Source organism: Micropterus salmoides, unplaced genomic scaffold (assembly GCF_014851395.1).
Source record: "Micropterus salmoides isolate LMB-PRFRI ecotype aquatic unplaced genomic scaffold, ASM1485139v1 Ms_hic_scaffold_8, whole genome shotgun sequence".
Lineage (NCBI taxonomy): Eukaryota > Metazoa > Chordata > Actinopteri > Centrarchiformes > Centrarchidae > Micropterus > Micropterus salmoides.
The window spans coordinates 6539959-6555521 of record NW_024044570.1 but is presented as its reverse complement, the minus strand read 5'-3'; the positions used below and the strand labels follow the sequence as shown (position 1 = coordinate 6555521).

At 40.1% G+C, this 15563-nt stretch overlaps 1 protein-coding gene across 1 annotated transcript in view; it reads left to right on the top strand.

Annotated features, from left to right (window-relative positions):
* met (MET proto-oncogene, receptor tyrosine kinase) overlaps window positions 1-14451 on the top strand; it is a 66327-nt gene extending 51876 nt beyond the window's left edge. The window contains exons 13-21 of the mRNA XM_038706790.1: window positions 1183-1336; window positions 2184-2318; window positions 3063-3326; window positions 6985-7065; window positions 8361-8542; window positions 8649-8758; window positions 9066-9231; window positions 9379-9515; window positions 11438-14451. Coding sequence (XP_038562718.1) covers window positions 1183-1336; window positions 2184-2318; window positions 3063-3326; window positions 6985-7065; window positions 8361-8542; window positions 8649-8758; window positions 9066-9231; window positions 9379-9515; window positions 11438-11729 — 1521 coding nt within the window. The 3' untranslated portion in view covers window positions 11730-14451. The remainder of the gene's footprint in view (window positions 1-1182; window positions 1337-2183; window positions 2319-3062; window positions 3327-6984; window positions 7066-8360; window positions 8543-8648; window positions 8759-9065; window positions 9232-9378; window positions 9516-11437) is intronic.
* The last annotated feature ends 1112 nt before the right edge of the window (window positions 14452-15563 follow it).

The window sequence follows — 15563 nt, the reverse complement described above, 5'->3', positions numbered from 1 at the left end:
GTTCCTTGTGTTCCATAGAAAAATTCCAGATTGGGGGGGAGGGGGGTCCAGTTTTGGAGTCAGAAAAAGAGCAAGGGCGTCAAGAGAAACATTTTGGACCAATTTATATATTCAATATAAACCAGGTTCCTATGCAGCTACAAGACTAGTTATGTTTTGAGTTTCACACTGAGTTCTCACTCAGTTTCAAGAGGTTGTGAAAAGGCATTCTTGGAAATGTACAAAATCAAACTGAAGTAGAAGTAGTTGAGGCACATTAAGGGAAATAAGTTTCTATAGACTACACAACTCTGCATTAGACATCACACATTAATTATTTGCATTTTTCTTTTTGATTTGATTTTGTTTCTTTCAAACCATATACTCAAATGCAACTCATATTTTGTGTTCTGGGAGTTACTCAAATTAGCAATAAACAGCCAGAAAACATCCTATGAGGTTAGACGAGGTTTGATAAGAGAAGTTATCGTCTTTATGATACAAACTAATATTTGAGCCTCGGTAAAGTGGCGTGCTCCAGACCAGACATCATCAGCCTCATCGCTGTTGACTTGTGAACTGGCCTTCAGAGGAAAGTCTTTATCTCAGGGGATGTTCAGCCAATATCCCTCATTTCACACACACATTCATATATCCCCTACCTCCAGATATGTCCAGATACACACTCACGCACACATACTCACACACAGTCCCATCTGCAGCAGCAGGCAGCAGTAAAAACCTCATTTCCACTAAACCTAATAATGGCAGAAGCAATATCACTGATGTAATCTGCCTCCAGACTGTAGCAACAGACTGTGTGTGTGTTATCGCATGTGTGTGGCTACTACAATTTTAGGAAAACAGGCAGTAATTGGACAGGAATCGTGCAATTGATACACGTGACACCCTGGCACAAAGAAAACTATATCCTACAACCATCCTTATGCAAAAAGGCTGTCTAATTCCACTTCTGCCACCACTGCTCTCAGAGTGGTAACAGTACTGTTCACTGCATTGACTGCACACACTGAACCCAACCCAGATTAGTTAATGTCAGTCCTGTTGAGCTGGGAGTCAGACCTCTACACTGAATGTTCACCAGCTACCTGACCTCTGACTTTTGTATGGATGTGGGGTGTTAAATAATAATTAATAACTTCCTTCGCTCTGTAACGGCCCAAACTCTTTCGCTTCTTTCAGTGGCGCCAGGCGGACTCCATCAGGCATCTGGGCAAGGTGACGCTAGCTCAGGAGCAGGACTACACAGGCCTCATTGTAGGCTGTGTGTGTGTCAGCCTGCTGTTGCTGCTGCTGGGAATGCTGCTCATGTGGAGAAGGAACAAACACATTGATGGTAAGAGCAGACATGTCAGATTGTGGTAGGGTCATAGGGTCACAGGTCATTTCACTTCTGTGGCTGCCACATATTCTGCCATTCTAAATATCGGACAGTGGTTGCACACGGCACTGGCAATGATTTCACAGTCTTTTTGAAATGTTATCTACTCTGAAATATTATGTTAATCAGACTCTCCTGTCAGGTCAAGTTTAGTCCGGTTAGTTTATGAAATGTTTTCAGCAAGTAGGTTTGACAGGAATACTTGCAAATTTAATGAATTTTAAATATTTTGGCATAAGAAGGTAGCCGCTCAAGTCAGAAGCAGGCAAATGTAAACTCAGGAAAATATGTAAATTGTAAAAAGTTACTAAAAAGAATGAAGTATGTGAGTGAATCAAGATGAAAAGGATTTTAGAAAGTCAGAATGAACTCAAGACACAATTTACATGTCACAAATAAGAGGAAAATAAAACTATAACTAAATAAAGATGTGAAGTGAAATATAAGTTATACATATTTATATTATTTGCATACTTGCAAAGGGAGTTCAGTGTGTCTTTTCTAACCTGTGTGCATGTGTTTCTGCTGAGTTTTGTTTTGCCTGGTGGGTTTACAATAAGTTTTTGTGTGGGGCGCACTGGTGAAACGCTTTGCCTTTCTTTGTAATTCCCCCCCCCCCCCCTTTATCTTTGATCTCATACTTATTCACTTGCCTTTTCTCTCACTTTCCTCACTCTCTCCATCCCTTCCTCTTTCTCATGATTCTGTCTCTCCCTTTCACCTTTCTTTCTACGCACTTCTTATCCCCTTATGTCTCTATCATTTCTTCTTCAACCCCCCCAATTCTTCCCTCTATTTCTAGATCTGGCTGAGGTGTGGTATGATGGCCGGGGGCACATCCAGCATCTGGACAGGCTGGCTAACGCAAGGAGCGTCAGTCCCACTAACGAAATGGTCTCCCACGAGTCAGTCGACTATAGAACAACCCTGCTGGAGGGTAGGTCAACCAGATAAGCCCCTCTCAACCCCGACCGAACATCCCCACATACCACCTTCCTCCCTCCCATCTACCTGCTTCCCTCCCTGTGGGGCTGAACGCTATGCTACCCGGCATGCCTTACATGTTCTGAACTAACATGTGATAACAACTAACACTGATTTTCAAGTTTGTGTTCTCATCACAAGAAAGTTGACCAACAAGCCAATCTTCCAAAACTTCGATGGAATTTTGAGTGGTTTCCTGTGGTTTCGGTTTCCCAAGCTTGAATCCTGAGGGTATGAGGGGGGCTCCATGTATTATGATCCTGAATATGGTGGGAGAAGCTATTTTCCTGTTACTTAAAAGTGACTTGAAAGGCTTAAAATCTGAGAAGGAAGACTTACTAATGAACTAATGCTTGTCCTCAGGGAGAGTTGGGGTGTAGGGTCGGTGACTGAAAATGCACATTATCTGAGCTCACCGTTATGTCTATTAAGTCCTCTCTGTCTTCTGTTTTTTTCAATAAAATGTAGATATTTTTATATTGTTGATTGATATTGATCTATTTTATCCTTCCACTAACAGCTTCAGAGGAGAAATCAGAAACTTTGTTTTTCCAGCTCAGCTACCCTCCATCACAGTGTCAAGTAGCTCTCCTTTGTAGCCATCCTTTTCTGATCATGTAACACACATTGACCTCTGGAGGCCCCACTGATACAGTGGCTGACCTTTGACCCCCCTCGATCTCCTTTGCTTCACCAGATCAGGGCACCGACAGGCCAGAGACATGCCGGGCTCCTCCAATCTACGGGGGCAACGGTGAGCTGCTGTCTCCCAGACTTGGGGCACTAAGAGCTGGAATGGGGATGGGTCTGGGAATGGAGGGTGAGTTGGTGTCACCCCTACTGATGACCCCGGTCCACATCGACCCGTCCTGCCTCCACCCAGACCTGCTAACTGAGGTGCAGCACGTGGTGATCGCCAGGGAGCAGCTGCTGCTCCACCTCAACCAGGTCATAGGCAGAGGTCAGTCACAAAAATACTATATTTACTGTTAAAATAGATACTTTTTAACATATTACTGGGTCTGTCATAGTGGTAATGTTTTTTATTCTGGTAAAATAAAGGCTAAGTGTTTTAGCACTGTTTTCGTCAGTTGTTGCTACAGCTGTACAGAATAGTTCAAAATGTCGAATCTTCATTGATAACATTTAAATGCTGCACATTTAAATCCTGCAACGTCCTGCTTCCTTCAAGATTTAGTGAAGTTGTGGCCGTGTTTATTTGTGCTTTAGAATGTAAATCACACAATGGTGCTAATGGTGCTCGCTGTCTTCGTTCACCCCTGAGCCAGCTCCTCCTTAATTCTACTTATTTTGCCTTTACTTAACAATAAAAGACTAACTCATTTAATCACATAAATCACTTTATTCAATTTGTGTCATAAAATATATTTCAAATATGAAACATGAAGACAAATATTAAAAGCTTCATTCAAAAACCTCAATAAGCTTCCAATGATAAAAAAAAACAAACTGAAATTTGGTACAGCCCTACTTGTTCCTTAAATAATTTGCTATTTACTGTTTTTCATAACTTGTATTCTTACTTATGGCCAGCAGGGGCCAATTCCACTGGTTGTAAAAACAAGTCTGATTGTATTGAAGTCTATGACAAAATGACCCCACTCCTCACTTGATTTATTACCTCAGTAAACACTTTCCTAATGAGTTTATGGTCGCAATCGCTACTTTCAAGTCTTCTTCAACGCAGCATTTTATACATTATGGTCCCATTTAGAGTAAAATAGATGATAAACAGGGGATACTTTAGGAAGTGCCTACCATGTGATTGACAAGTTGCTACCTTGGCGACCTGTCAGGTATAGCAATGCGTATCCTCCTCAGCTCCACCCTCTCGCCCAAATATGGTCACTTCTGGTTCCACAAGGCCAAAATGCCAAACTCAAGGCTTCAAAAAGGTAGTCCATAAGCCAGTGGGTGACGTCACAGTGGCTATGTCTACTTCTTTTATACCCTCTATGGTTTGTTCTCTGTTAAGTATTTTTTTTTGTCGTAGGTGGGGGTTTTTTATCTGTTCTTCTTCTTCTTACTGTAAACAAGGAGATTTAGTCAATACAAACTTTTTAAGCATATATGCAGAACTGTTCAATCATTAATCCAAGTGCCAGTGTAGCAACAATGCCAGAACATATTCAGGGAATTGGGGGGTGATGCAGTGCTTTTGAATATCTGTAATCACTGAAGAATGCATTAAAGTATGCATGGGGAATTATAGCTTTTTGCAGCAGCTACAAATGGATGTGCATAGTCATATATAACAATGACATTTTTTATTAATAATTCAATAAAGCATTAAAGATTGTCTGGATGTTAGGTAGGACTTAACTTCATATAATGTATAAAATAATTCTTATTCTTAATCAGGTAGTTGTCATTTGGAAGTTATACTGCAAGATTCTGTAAATTTACTCCAACTCACTTAGACTGTGTAGATATTTTAATTTTGCAGTATCAATTAAATGTTTGCATTAAGAAAGGAGAAACTGCAACAAAAAAAAACAATGTGCAAAAAAAGAAACACTACAACACACACACTACAGTGGAATAGCTAAATACCTAATGAATAGGTCTGTTAATCAGTCAAATGGTTGTAATCACTTCAGTAAAACATTAATTTCAGTACATCAGCATCTACTCTCAAGGCTCTATCCGAAGTGTACGTTTCCAGTCTCTCTTCTGTTAAAGTATGTCCATAGTATTTTCAGTTTAATTTGATTCTAGATTTTATATCCAATACATTTTGCACCCAGTGTCATGTTTGTTCATGTTTGTGACTTCTGACCTATGAGAAACAATAGCAAAACATTATTTATTTGCAAAACATTCATTATGGGATTGTAGCTGATGTGGAGTGATACTATTATCCAGTGATCTTAGATTAAATTTGGGATTTATGTAATGCTATACAAAAGCTAAAGTTGCCCACAAAGAGCTTAATTGCCTGCTTTATCAAACCGCAAGCTTGACATGCATCGGCTCATATTGTGCCGTTTAAGTAGGCGGATCAGACCCACAGATCAAATTCAACATCAAGAGGAGAAAGACCCCAAACTTCTCCGTGTCACAGAAAACAGCCCTCTACCCCCTCTACTGAATTATCCCCTGAAGAAAAGAGCCTGGATTTTAAGGCAGGATTTTTAAAGTGGCGTAGGATGATTTGTTCACAGCTAGTATTCCCAGGGTCCATTGTTGGGAGTCGTAATCCAACACCCTCAGCCATCTGCGAGGACGTGATAGGAGAACGCCGTGCTCATTTTATTCCTGCACCCCTCCCAGTCTGGGGCAAGCCCTCTTGTCTTAAGTGATATAATTCAATAAAATGCACAATAACTCTAGGGGGTTTGGCATAACCTATTAGCTTGCATAGGGTATTAATGAATAAAGCTTCATACTGGGTTACTTAAGGGGCAGATTTAGTGTGAGGGTGATGGTAATTTAAGATAATCAGAATTAGCTGTAAAAGGTGTGAAAATAGGCAAAACACACAAGAGTCAGACACACTTGTTTTCAAACCAGCCAGTTGTTTGCCACGAACCAATGTGTATAAAAAGCTGCCAGCATTTTATTTAATCACTTTAATCCTTCTGCTCCAAATTGTAATTTTTATGTGTCAGCACTGGACAGAAATATTTTTATCTGATTTTTGGAAGTGCTGTGATCGTGGAGCCAACTGGCAGGACGCATGATCTTAATCATGTTGGTTCTGTCTAGAAGAAGGCTTCAACAAGCCAAAATATAAATGAATGACGCTGATTGCACAAAATCCAAAAAAACGCATGCAATGTCTTTCTTCTATGCCATACAGTTGTTACCATTTATGGACAAGATTTAGAAACTGTGGTTTACTTACTTATCCATGTGTACATTTAAGGAACAAGCCATGGAAGATATGATTATTTTGTTGGCCGAGTATTTTAACACATACAAGGAATAGGAATGTGGCTGTGAGAAGTTGTACGTCTATGCCAAAATAAATGTATGTGCTCCAGTGATGTTACGGTGAAATTCAGACACTCGTGTTACCAATGAGGCATCAAATTTTATGTCTGCTGTCTATTCTGTTTGGGCCTCAAGGGTTTTAGTAAGCCATAACAAAATCAACACATTGAGCTAAAAATGGAAATGTTTTCCAGCCAGGTTTCTAGTAATGGCACCATAGTCATGATTTTCAAAGACAGTACATGGCTATGTTTAGAAGTGAGAAGCCAGTGAGGGAAGTCCTTTTCGATCTAATAGTTCTTGGTGATTGGTAGAGACACCTGCGTGGAGGGAGGTAGGAGCCATACCGTCCCACCCTGGTGACACTATTTTACTGAAAGGTAGTGAAAAAACCTGAAATAACAAACAAAATAAGAAATCAGTGGTTAACATCCTGATGACTGATTCTTGCCAACTGACATGGGCCTGGCTGCCATTGCTCACCTTCACAGCTCGACCTCTCCTGTAATTAAGACCATCTACAATGGGCCTCTTTCAGAGAGGCTTTTTTTTGTGTGGGGTAAAGAAATGTTATTCAGAAGTACCTTACAGGTTTGAACGTGAGATTTTGAACTCCCTGATACTGACTAATTCTGACTAATACATCATGTTGTAACCTGCAGGTCACTTCGGCTGTGTTTTCCATGGAACTCTTCTTGAGCCAGACGGGCAGAAGCAGCACTGTGCCATCAAGTCCCTGAACCGTAAGTACAAACCCCTTCACATGCATATAGGTCAGTCAAACTCTTTATAAATAAGGAAAGTGACATTGCCACAGTGTGCTAAGCATAAATGTTGTTTTTCAGCAACAAACTGCTTCACATTTATACATTTTTTACACACATCTCTCCCTCTCTGTCCTCTCGTTGTCATGAGCTAATTTTTAACAAAATGCCCCTGACCTCCTATGCTGCATTTTACGGGGGAGTCCCTAGATATAATTTACAATCAAATGCAGCAGTTTCAGATTCCCCCTCAGAAAACACACACACACACACACTCAACAGACTGTCTCCTTGTACAAATATATTCTTTTCCAACCATAATTATTTCATCATCTGCTTATATCACATACATATTGTATGATATCATAACGCTCCAATAGCATTAAGGATCTCATCTCATCAGAGACCTGAATCCTTTTTGGCTGAGTTAATGGTGATGAATGAGTGTCCAATAGTGAGGACGGCATTAGGGTTCCCCCTAATCATGTAACCTGTCAGTTGGACCAGGGAGATTGATGCTGGAGTAATATGGAGGAAAGTTCAATGCAGTCACAAGGAGCTACCAACCACAGTGGGATGGGATGAGTCCGGCCTGCTGGGGTTTTGTCCTCTGGGATTTGGACATTTTTATTAGGTTTAGTAATTTCCCAGGGCACCATGTCATTGTTTTTTGCTTTCTTTTGTTATATTTGATATATTTGAGTTGATGTTCAGTAACAATTACTAAAATAAGTAGTTGAAAGTAGACGATATATTGCATTTCCAGAATGCATAGCTTATGATAGAAAGAGGAATATCCATCTTCCACACAGCGATAATGTCATTTTCATCCTTAACTTTAAAATTGAGGCTCTTAAATGAAATGTCATCTCTTACTATCTTTGGGGTCTAACCTCAGTTGAAGGCCAGTCGGCTGGTTTCTCCAGGCCTAAAGAGCTTCCATCTCTAACCAGATTATACCAGAGTTAGAAAGGGTAAAGTGTAGGACATCAGAGACAGGGATGCAATTGGCAAATGGAGGTTTGTTGTAGGTCTGGTCTGGGTGAGGATGTTTAGGGCTTCTTTTGGGGGGGGGGCTTGATTACCATCCTCATCCTTTTTTCCCAAAGGTATATAAGGTATATAAGGAATGACCTTGCTGATGTCAGTGTAGCAGATTTACATCCTGTCTTCTACTGTAGTCTGAAACGCTGTCCACATCACAACTCCTCCTGCCCTGCACAATGTAATTATTTCATTACCTCCAAAATTTTTTGTTAATTTTTCCTATGAAGGCATCACAGATCTGGAAGAGGTGTCCCAGTTCCTGAAGGAAGGGATCATCATGAAGGACTTCAGCCACCCAAACGTTCTCTCTCTGCTGGGAATATGTCTGCCACCAGAGGGCTCGCCACTGGTGGTTCTGCCCTACATGAAGCATGGCGACCTGCGCAACTTCATCCGTGATGAGGGACATGTATGGGCACACATAATATAGATGCATGCATGTTGAGATTTTTATTACGTATATGAGACATACGTACATGATGTGGTGAGATTTTATCTCTTTGTTTTTCCTACAGAATCCAACAGTGAAGGATTTGATGGGCTTCGGGCTGCAGGTGGCCAGAGGGATGGAGTATCTGGCCAGCAAGAAGTTTGTCCACCGAGACCTAGCTGCCAGGAACTGCATGTGAGTTCACGTTCATTCATTCAATGTCAAGCTACAATAGAATAGACTGATATATATTACCATACCTTACCATACCTACTACGTGTGTGTGTGTGTATGTATATATATATATAAGAGAGAGAATGTTAAAGAATATAAAACAATGTAAAGTAGAAAAGAGTTAAAGAGTGAGACCAAGGTAACATAAAGAGATCATTGTTGAAACAAAAAGAAAATGAATAATAACACAAGAGAAAATGTTGCAAAATGCAAAAACAATAAAAACAAAATTACAATAGAAATAATTTCTTCTTTCTTTTTCTGACAGGCTGGATGAGAGCTACACGGTGAAGGTGGCAGACTTCGGCTTGGCTAGAGACGTTTATGATAAAGAATATTACAGTGTCCACAACAAGAGTGGAGTCAAGCTGCCTGTCAAATGGATGGCTCTGGAGAGTCTGCAGACACACAAGTTCACCACCAAGTCAGATGTGGTGAGAACTCCACTATAATGGAAAATCACGATATTGAACAAAAATCTGATGTAAAAAAACGTCATAAGTCAGTAAAAACAAACAATAGTACAAAAAGGAGTTAATAGTACAAAAAGGAGTTAAGGAGTTTTTTTGTTTTTCTTACAGTGGTCGTTTGGAGTGTTGCTATGGGAACTGATGACCCGTGGTGCCCCTCCATACTCTGATGTGAACTCCTTCGACATCACCGTGTTCCTCCTGCAGGGGAGGAGGCTGCTGCAGCCCGAGTTCTGCCCTGACGCCCTGTAAGTGCATACTCATATATATATAAACACATTCTTTTCACCTGTCATTCACCTCCTCTAGCAAAGTGCCACAGCTCAGTTAGTGTGAGTGATATACTGTAGAGCTGCACTTAAATATATCATGAAGAGAGAGGGAGAATCTGAAATCAGGAGAGAGCAGCAGGGAAAAATAGTGAAGGTGAAAGAGCATAAGCAATGGAAGTCATAAATTAAAACCACTCAAGATTAGACCATCCATCATCTCCTCAGCAAGAGTCTTTAAACACACTCACAGCTCCTTAGTCTCTTAGTGTTACATCTCATTGCAGCTGTGGGTCAAATAAAAGTCACTTTTCTTGCTTTACCACAAAACAAAAAGGAAGTTTTTAAATGGAAAATGCCATCTAGTATTTATTTTTTATTTGTCTTTTTTTTGTTGTTGCTAAGTATTGTTGCTGTGGTAGTTAAGCTCCTACAGAGCACCCATCATACAGAACAGGCTTGGCAGTGCTGAGATTACTTTTTTCCTTGAATTTTCTGTCAGCAGAGTTTGCGAGGCGGTTTTAGCTTTCTTTGGATCTGTTCACATCCACTGACATGATATGGTGAAACCAGACTGTTTAACTGTTTCAGGTGAACGTGGGTGGTTTTTTCTGTTGATAAAATGCTGCCACTACCAGATGTGGCTAAAACAAGAGGAACCTCTAGTTTGTGAATAATCAGTACTTAGTTAAAAATGTCACATGAAATCATAGGTAGCTATTTTGGTGTTGACACAGCACACACATCAACTCATGTAAACCGTAGGTTTTGTTGTCCTTATTCATTAAACTCTGCACCACTGGTACTGTGAAACGAATGCCAAGGGTGATCTCATACCGTGCTGATAACATCATGAGGTACACTGCATGTCTATAGTGTAGAAATTAGAGGGGAGTGGGAGTGTTCAGGTGAGGGAGGCAGAGGCCCAAAGTTCCCAAGCTGTAAATTAAACAGAGACATCAGGAGGTGATGCATGTCTGCAAACATTCCGGCAATTCCTCACTCCTGATCGTTCACAGTATGCTGTGGTGATAGTAGTCACTGACAGATACCTTGGATATGTGGTAATGGGGCCATTATTCTTATTTTTTAACTATGATAGGGTCTATCTGTCAGGGAAAGAAAACAATAACAGCAATATCAAAGGTGTCAACTCCTGACAGGGACAGGACAGAGTTTTGTTGCAAAATGATAAAAATGATTTATTGATGGTGTGAAAGTAAAACTTATCTTTCTACAATGTTACCAAATGCGTTCATACACAAAGCAGTCGCAATGTCCGAGGGTGAGAGAGCGAACTCTATTGGAAGGCTTCTTTTTGTGGGTTTGTCATGACGATAGGTTTGATTCAGAACTGTTAATCAATGAGTTGCACGGCCAGACTGCAAAGGTGCAAGCCAATCACCCCCTTTGTACCTGAAGAGGACAGAGGAGAAAACAGAGCAGCAAGCAGAAAACGTAGAAGATACATTGTAAACAATTGTATGACCTTTTCGTTTCATATACATAACAGAAGTGTAGAGGGGAGTAACTTAAGTATGTGGGCTACTGGGTGATTAAATGTATTATTTATATCTATTATATCTATATCTGAAAACATAGATTCCTGGTTCAAATGGTGGCTAATGATTTATTGTTGCATGGAAAATTTCTAAAAGAGGAGCGGAGTCTGCAGCAGGAGTCTAAAAGAAAATGTCAAAACACATCACATCACAACTGAAATAGCAAATGAAAAAAGGGGCAAACTACAGAACAGTGAAACGAGGAGAAAAAAATAATTGATTAATTAATGGATTAACTGACTGATCATTTCAGGACAGTTTTAATTTTATTTAAGTTATTTTATTGCTCTTCTAGTGTCTGAGTTTTGTCCTGACTCCTCTCGTTTCCACTCCCTCCAGCTACACGGTGATGATCGAGTGCTGGCATCCAAAGCCAGAGCGGCGGCCCTCCTTCTCTGAGCTGGTGTCACGCATCTCCGCCATCTTCTCTAGCTTCAGCGGGGAGCACTACATCCTGCTCAACACCACCTACGTCAACATCGACAAGATGAGCCCTTACCTTGCCTCCTCCACCACCACCACTTCTTCCTCCTCGTCTTCCGACGACGACGACGACGACCCCTCCGCCTCCAATTCCCTGCCAACCCAATCATCCCTGTTTTGTCATGTGGGGCGAGACTGCTGCACCTGAGAGGAAAATTGAAGGAGAGTGGCAGGTGGAAAAAGACTGAGAGAAAGAGCAAGGAAGAAAGCAGTGAGGTGATGAAGAACTACTGTATGTACTTGCCAAACACTGGACACTGTATGCTGAGGAAAAACACAGATTTTGCAGCTTTGACTGTTCACTCAATGTACATAGATCGTTGATCTTTGACGACAGGGTTCTCCGTGAACTATAGGGCTGACCTTTTCGACTTCAGTCAACCTTTCTGACCATTCATCGACGTTGTGGAGCACGAGGTCAGCCGTCCTGCGTCCTCTACAAGACAATTACAAGGCACAGGAACTCATCCTCAAAGATTCCCAGCGGACAAAGCCACTGTCACAGAAGCACAAGGCTATTCTTCAAGCAAAATAATCTCATTGACTGCTGTACCCACGCAGGGAGAGGATAGATTTCATATTTCCGCTCTCCTCTGGGTGGCATGTGCTTCGATACGTACATGTGGCTTGGACCGTTTCGCTGTCTGTAATGTGAATGTTTGACAAATGGCCATGTATTGTGTCGTGTAGAAAATGTCACACCTCCACACGCCATAAACAAGACTATATGACTGCATGCCCTGCGCCCGCACTCAGAGAATGAATCCCATTTTGTGAGATTGTGGCGCCTAGGGTAAGTAAACCAAGGCTCTCTGGAGGTTGGAAATAGGGGAAGGGCAATGTAGGTGTAAAGTGGGATGCGAAAAAAATGCCTGTGTGCATTTCACTGGAAGGTTTATTTGTATAATTATCTTTGGACGAATAGCTTTTGATGTGCTTAGATAAAAACATCATGCAGACTCTCCATGACCCACCAGTATGAAAGGCCCATATGTTTCCAAGTGAAAAGAGTTAGAAGCGCCTTTTTATTTCCCTTTGTTTGGGGAGGGGTTAAAACCTGAAGTGTCAAGACAGTACAACTCTGACAGCGTGCACACTCTTGAAAGCTTTGAGGTTTTCTTGAAAAGAAGGAGAACAAATGAGAACCATGTCCAGGAGTTTTTCTGGTAGTTGATGAACTGTCACTTACTGCATGTCAGATCTGTGTCTGATTAAAATGATACCTAGACCAAGACCATGAGGGTTTGCAGCCAGACCCATTTTTTTTACATTTGGTTTATTTAACCAGAGACGTAAACTTTCATCTCCAACAGTTTATTAATTAAAAAACATTCAGAATTTCAACAAAGAGCTTGTTGTCCCCGAAAGAATTCACTAAGAGCCTCAAGTGAAAACTTTACCTCAAAGGGCCCCTGTGTTCATCTGTCTTAGTGTGTTATTATGTGACTATCAGTGACGGCTGTATATCACTGTATCTTCATGATGACTGTGCATGTGCAAGTCATTATGAAGAAATAATGTTTTTTAAAAAAGCATACCAGTATGCTTGCAAATTTAATCTTCTTAACCACAACTCATGTACAATTTACACTTCTGTTGACCATTTTTAAATGCATGCTATACTTTTGTTTTATACTATTGTTTCTTCCATATCAGGCATTCCATTCATTTCCCTGCAATATGAAAATCTTATTCTTAAAACTTGCATAGAGATTTGTCAATGGTATTATATATACAGCATATTATATATACTTTTGTCGTGTGGTAAATGTAATGCAGTTAAAGCGCATATATATTTTTTTGTGTACGACAATACATCATACTTAATGTAGAGATGTGCCAATTGATGATCATATTGACCATTAATAATTGATTAGATTCCTTAGGCACCCAAGGACTTATTGTTTGCAGGGTGGGGCAACATGTACTCACAATATGTATAACAATCCATATCAGTTCGCTGTAGTAATCCACTACTTCTTTACTTTATATGAGTTTTTCATATATGACTAAAATACATTAGAAAATAGCCAAATGTCTGCTGCCTTCAGCACATTTGCTATGTGATATACTGTCATATATTTCACAACTCAATCAAGTTTGAAGAGTCTTCAAGGGATTTTCATATTGTACAGAAATGAATAGAAACTAATGGCTGCTTTGAACAGTAGAAAAAACAGAAAATTTTTCTCAAACATATAAGCATGATTTACAAAGAGGTTACAAAGTAAACATAATTTGTCCCAAATAGGCTAAACTTTAAAACCACTGTGGTCAATGCCCCTTTTGTCTTTGCTTTTTTTAATGTTTGTTTTTATCTGAATGGCTGCTGATGTGACTGGGCCATTGACAGACAGGTATGAATGTTTGCTATGACAAGAAAAGTGCTGTACTATATTTTTGTATTGTTGATGAGCCTCTTCTTTAAATCTGGTCCCAGTGGAAGACCAGTGGTGAGCGAATAGTGCCACGAACAATGAATAAAGCCACCTAATCAACCCTTCGTTTTCAACACCTACCACTGCCATTTTGTAAATAAAGAGAAGTGATCGTAGGGATCTGTGTGGGTTTGCAGCATGTCCGATAAACGTGAGTGGATGCTCATTTAGCTTCTAATCATTACTGCTAGATCACTGTGCAGTAATGAACATTAAGTTGAACAAATTGGAGCCACCCCACACGATACTCAAAGACTGCTGTCACTTTCATCATGTGATTCTCCACCATTTTGTATGTGCTTAACACTGTCTGTTCTGTGTGTGGGTGTCTGTATGATTTTGTTGTCCATAAAAAAAAATCCTGAAGGTACATGTTCCTATGTAATGTCAAATCAACTTTGTCAGTGTAATAAAGCTATACTATGAGAGTTATCTCCTTTTAACATTCTTTGTTTTACAAGACAAACGGCTTTAACAGCCATTAATCTTTTTTTATTGAACAAACCTGCCTTGAGGCAAACGTAAAGCACAGCTGTACTGTATAGAACTGTAAGTACAAGTGCCTGTTGTTTAAATTGCTACCTGCTTACATGCTATTCCTGCATCATACTTTCCATATGGTGGATATTGTGCAATTGATGTGCAGCAGCCATTTGCTGTTGGGAAGACTCAAGACTCAACTAAAGTAAAAAGATTATTTTTAAAACCACCGCTAGCTGGACTGAGGTTGCCTATAAAACATGGAACGGACCCAGAAAAGCCTAAAATCGTCTGGAACAACGTCTGACAGCAGGAAAGAGACTGTGATCAAAAAACTTTAGTGAGCATGAGAAAACTCTTTTGAAGATAATAGTATCAAGACACCCCATCATTGAAGACAAACAGCACACACGTGCTGTGGAATCAAATAAAAGGAATGCATGGGAATCCATCTGTAATGAATTCAGTGCAAATTAACAAACATCTACAAGAACAATACAACTTACATACAGGTTAAAAATGTTCAACTTGATTACCTAGATTGACATTACAGTATTAAATTCAATACAGGCTTTTTTGGTGTTAAAACGTTTCCAGAAGCCCGAAGAGAGAGGCTTAACTTACTGACAGGAGAACCACCAACCTCTGGAGAACATACCAGATGATGACCATCTAGACCGATCAGATGACCGATCAGATGAGGAATCACACACACATACACATTGGGTATATTTTGCCTTTTCTTACTCTCCATTCAAACTTGTATTTATTTCTGTTTCTTTCATCTGATGTTAAACATTTCCCATTTAATGTGTATTTATTTGATTATATAAACTGGGGACAAAACTGAAGAGTTGCAAGGTAATTTACCCTCCACATCCTCAGAAGCTAGGGGTGGCAGTGTCTGCCAGTACTGTTGACCAAAACAAGAGTCATAATCCACGATAACCTGGCTATTGAATTTCATAAGCACAAGTTAAAGTACCTTTAGAAGGAGCATGAAATGAAAATGAATATATTCCAAGTAGAACTGGAAATGAAGATGAAGGAGAGAGATGCAACTG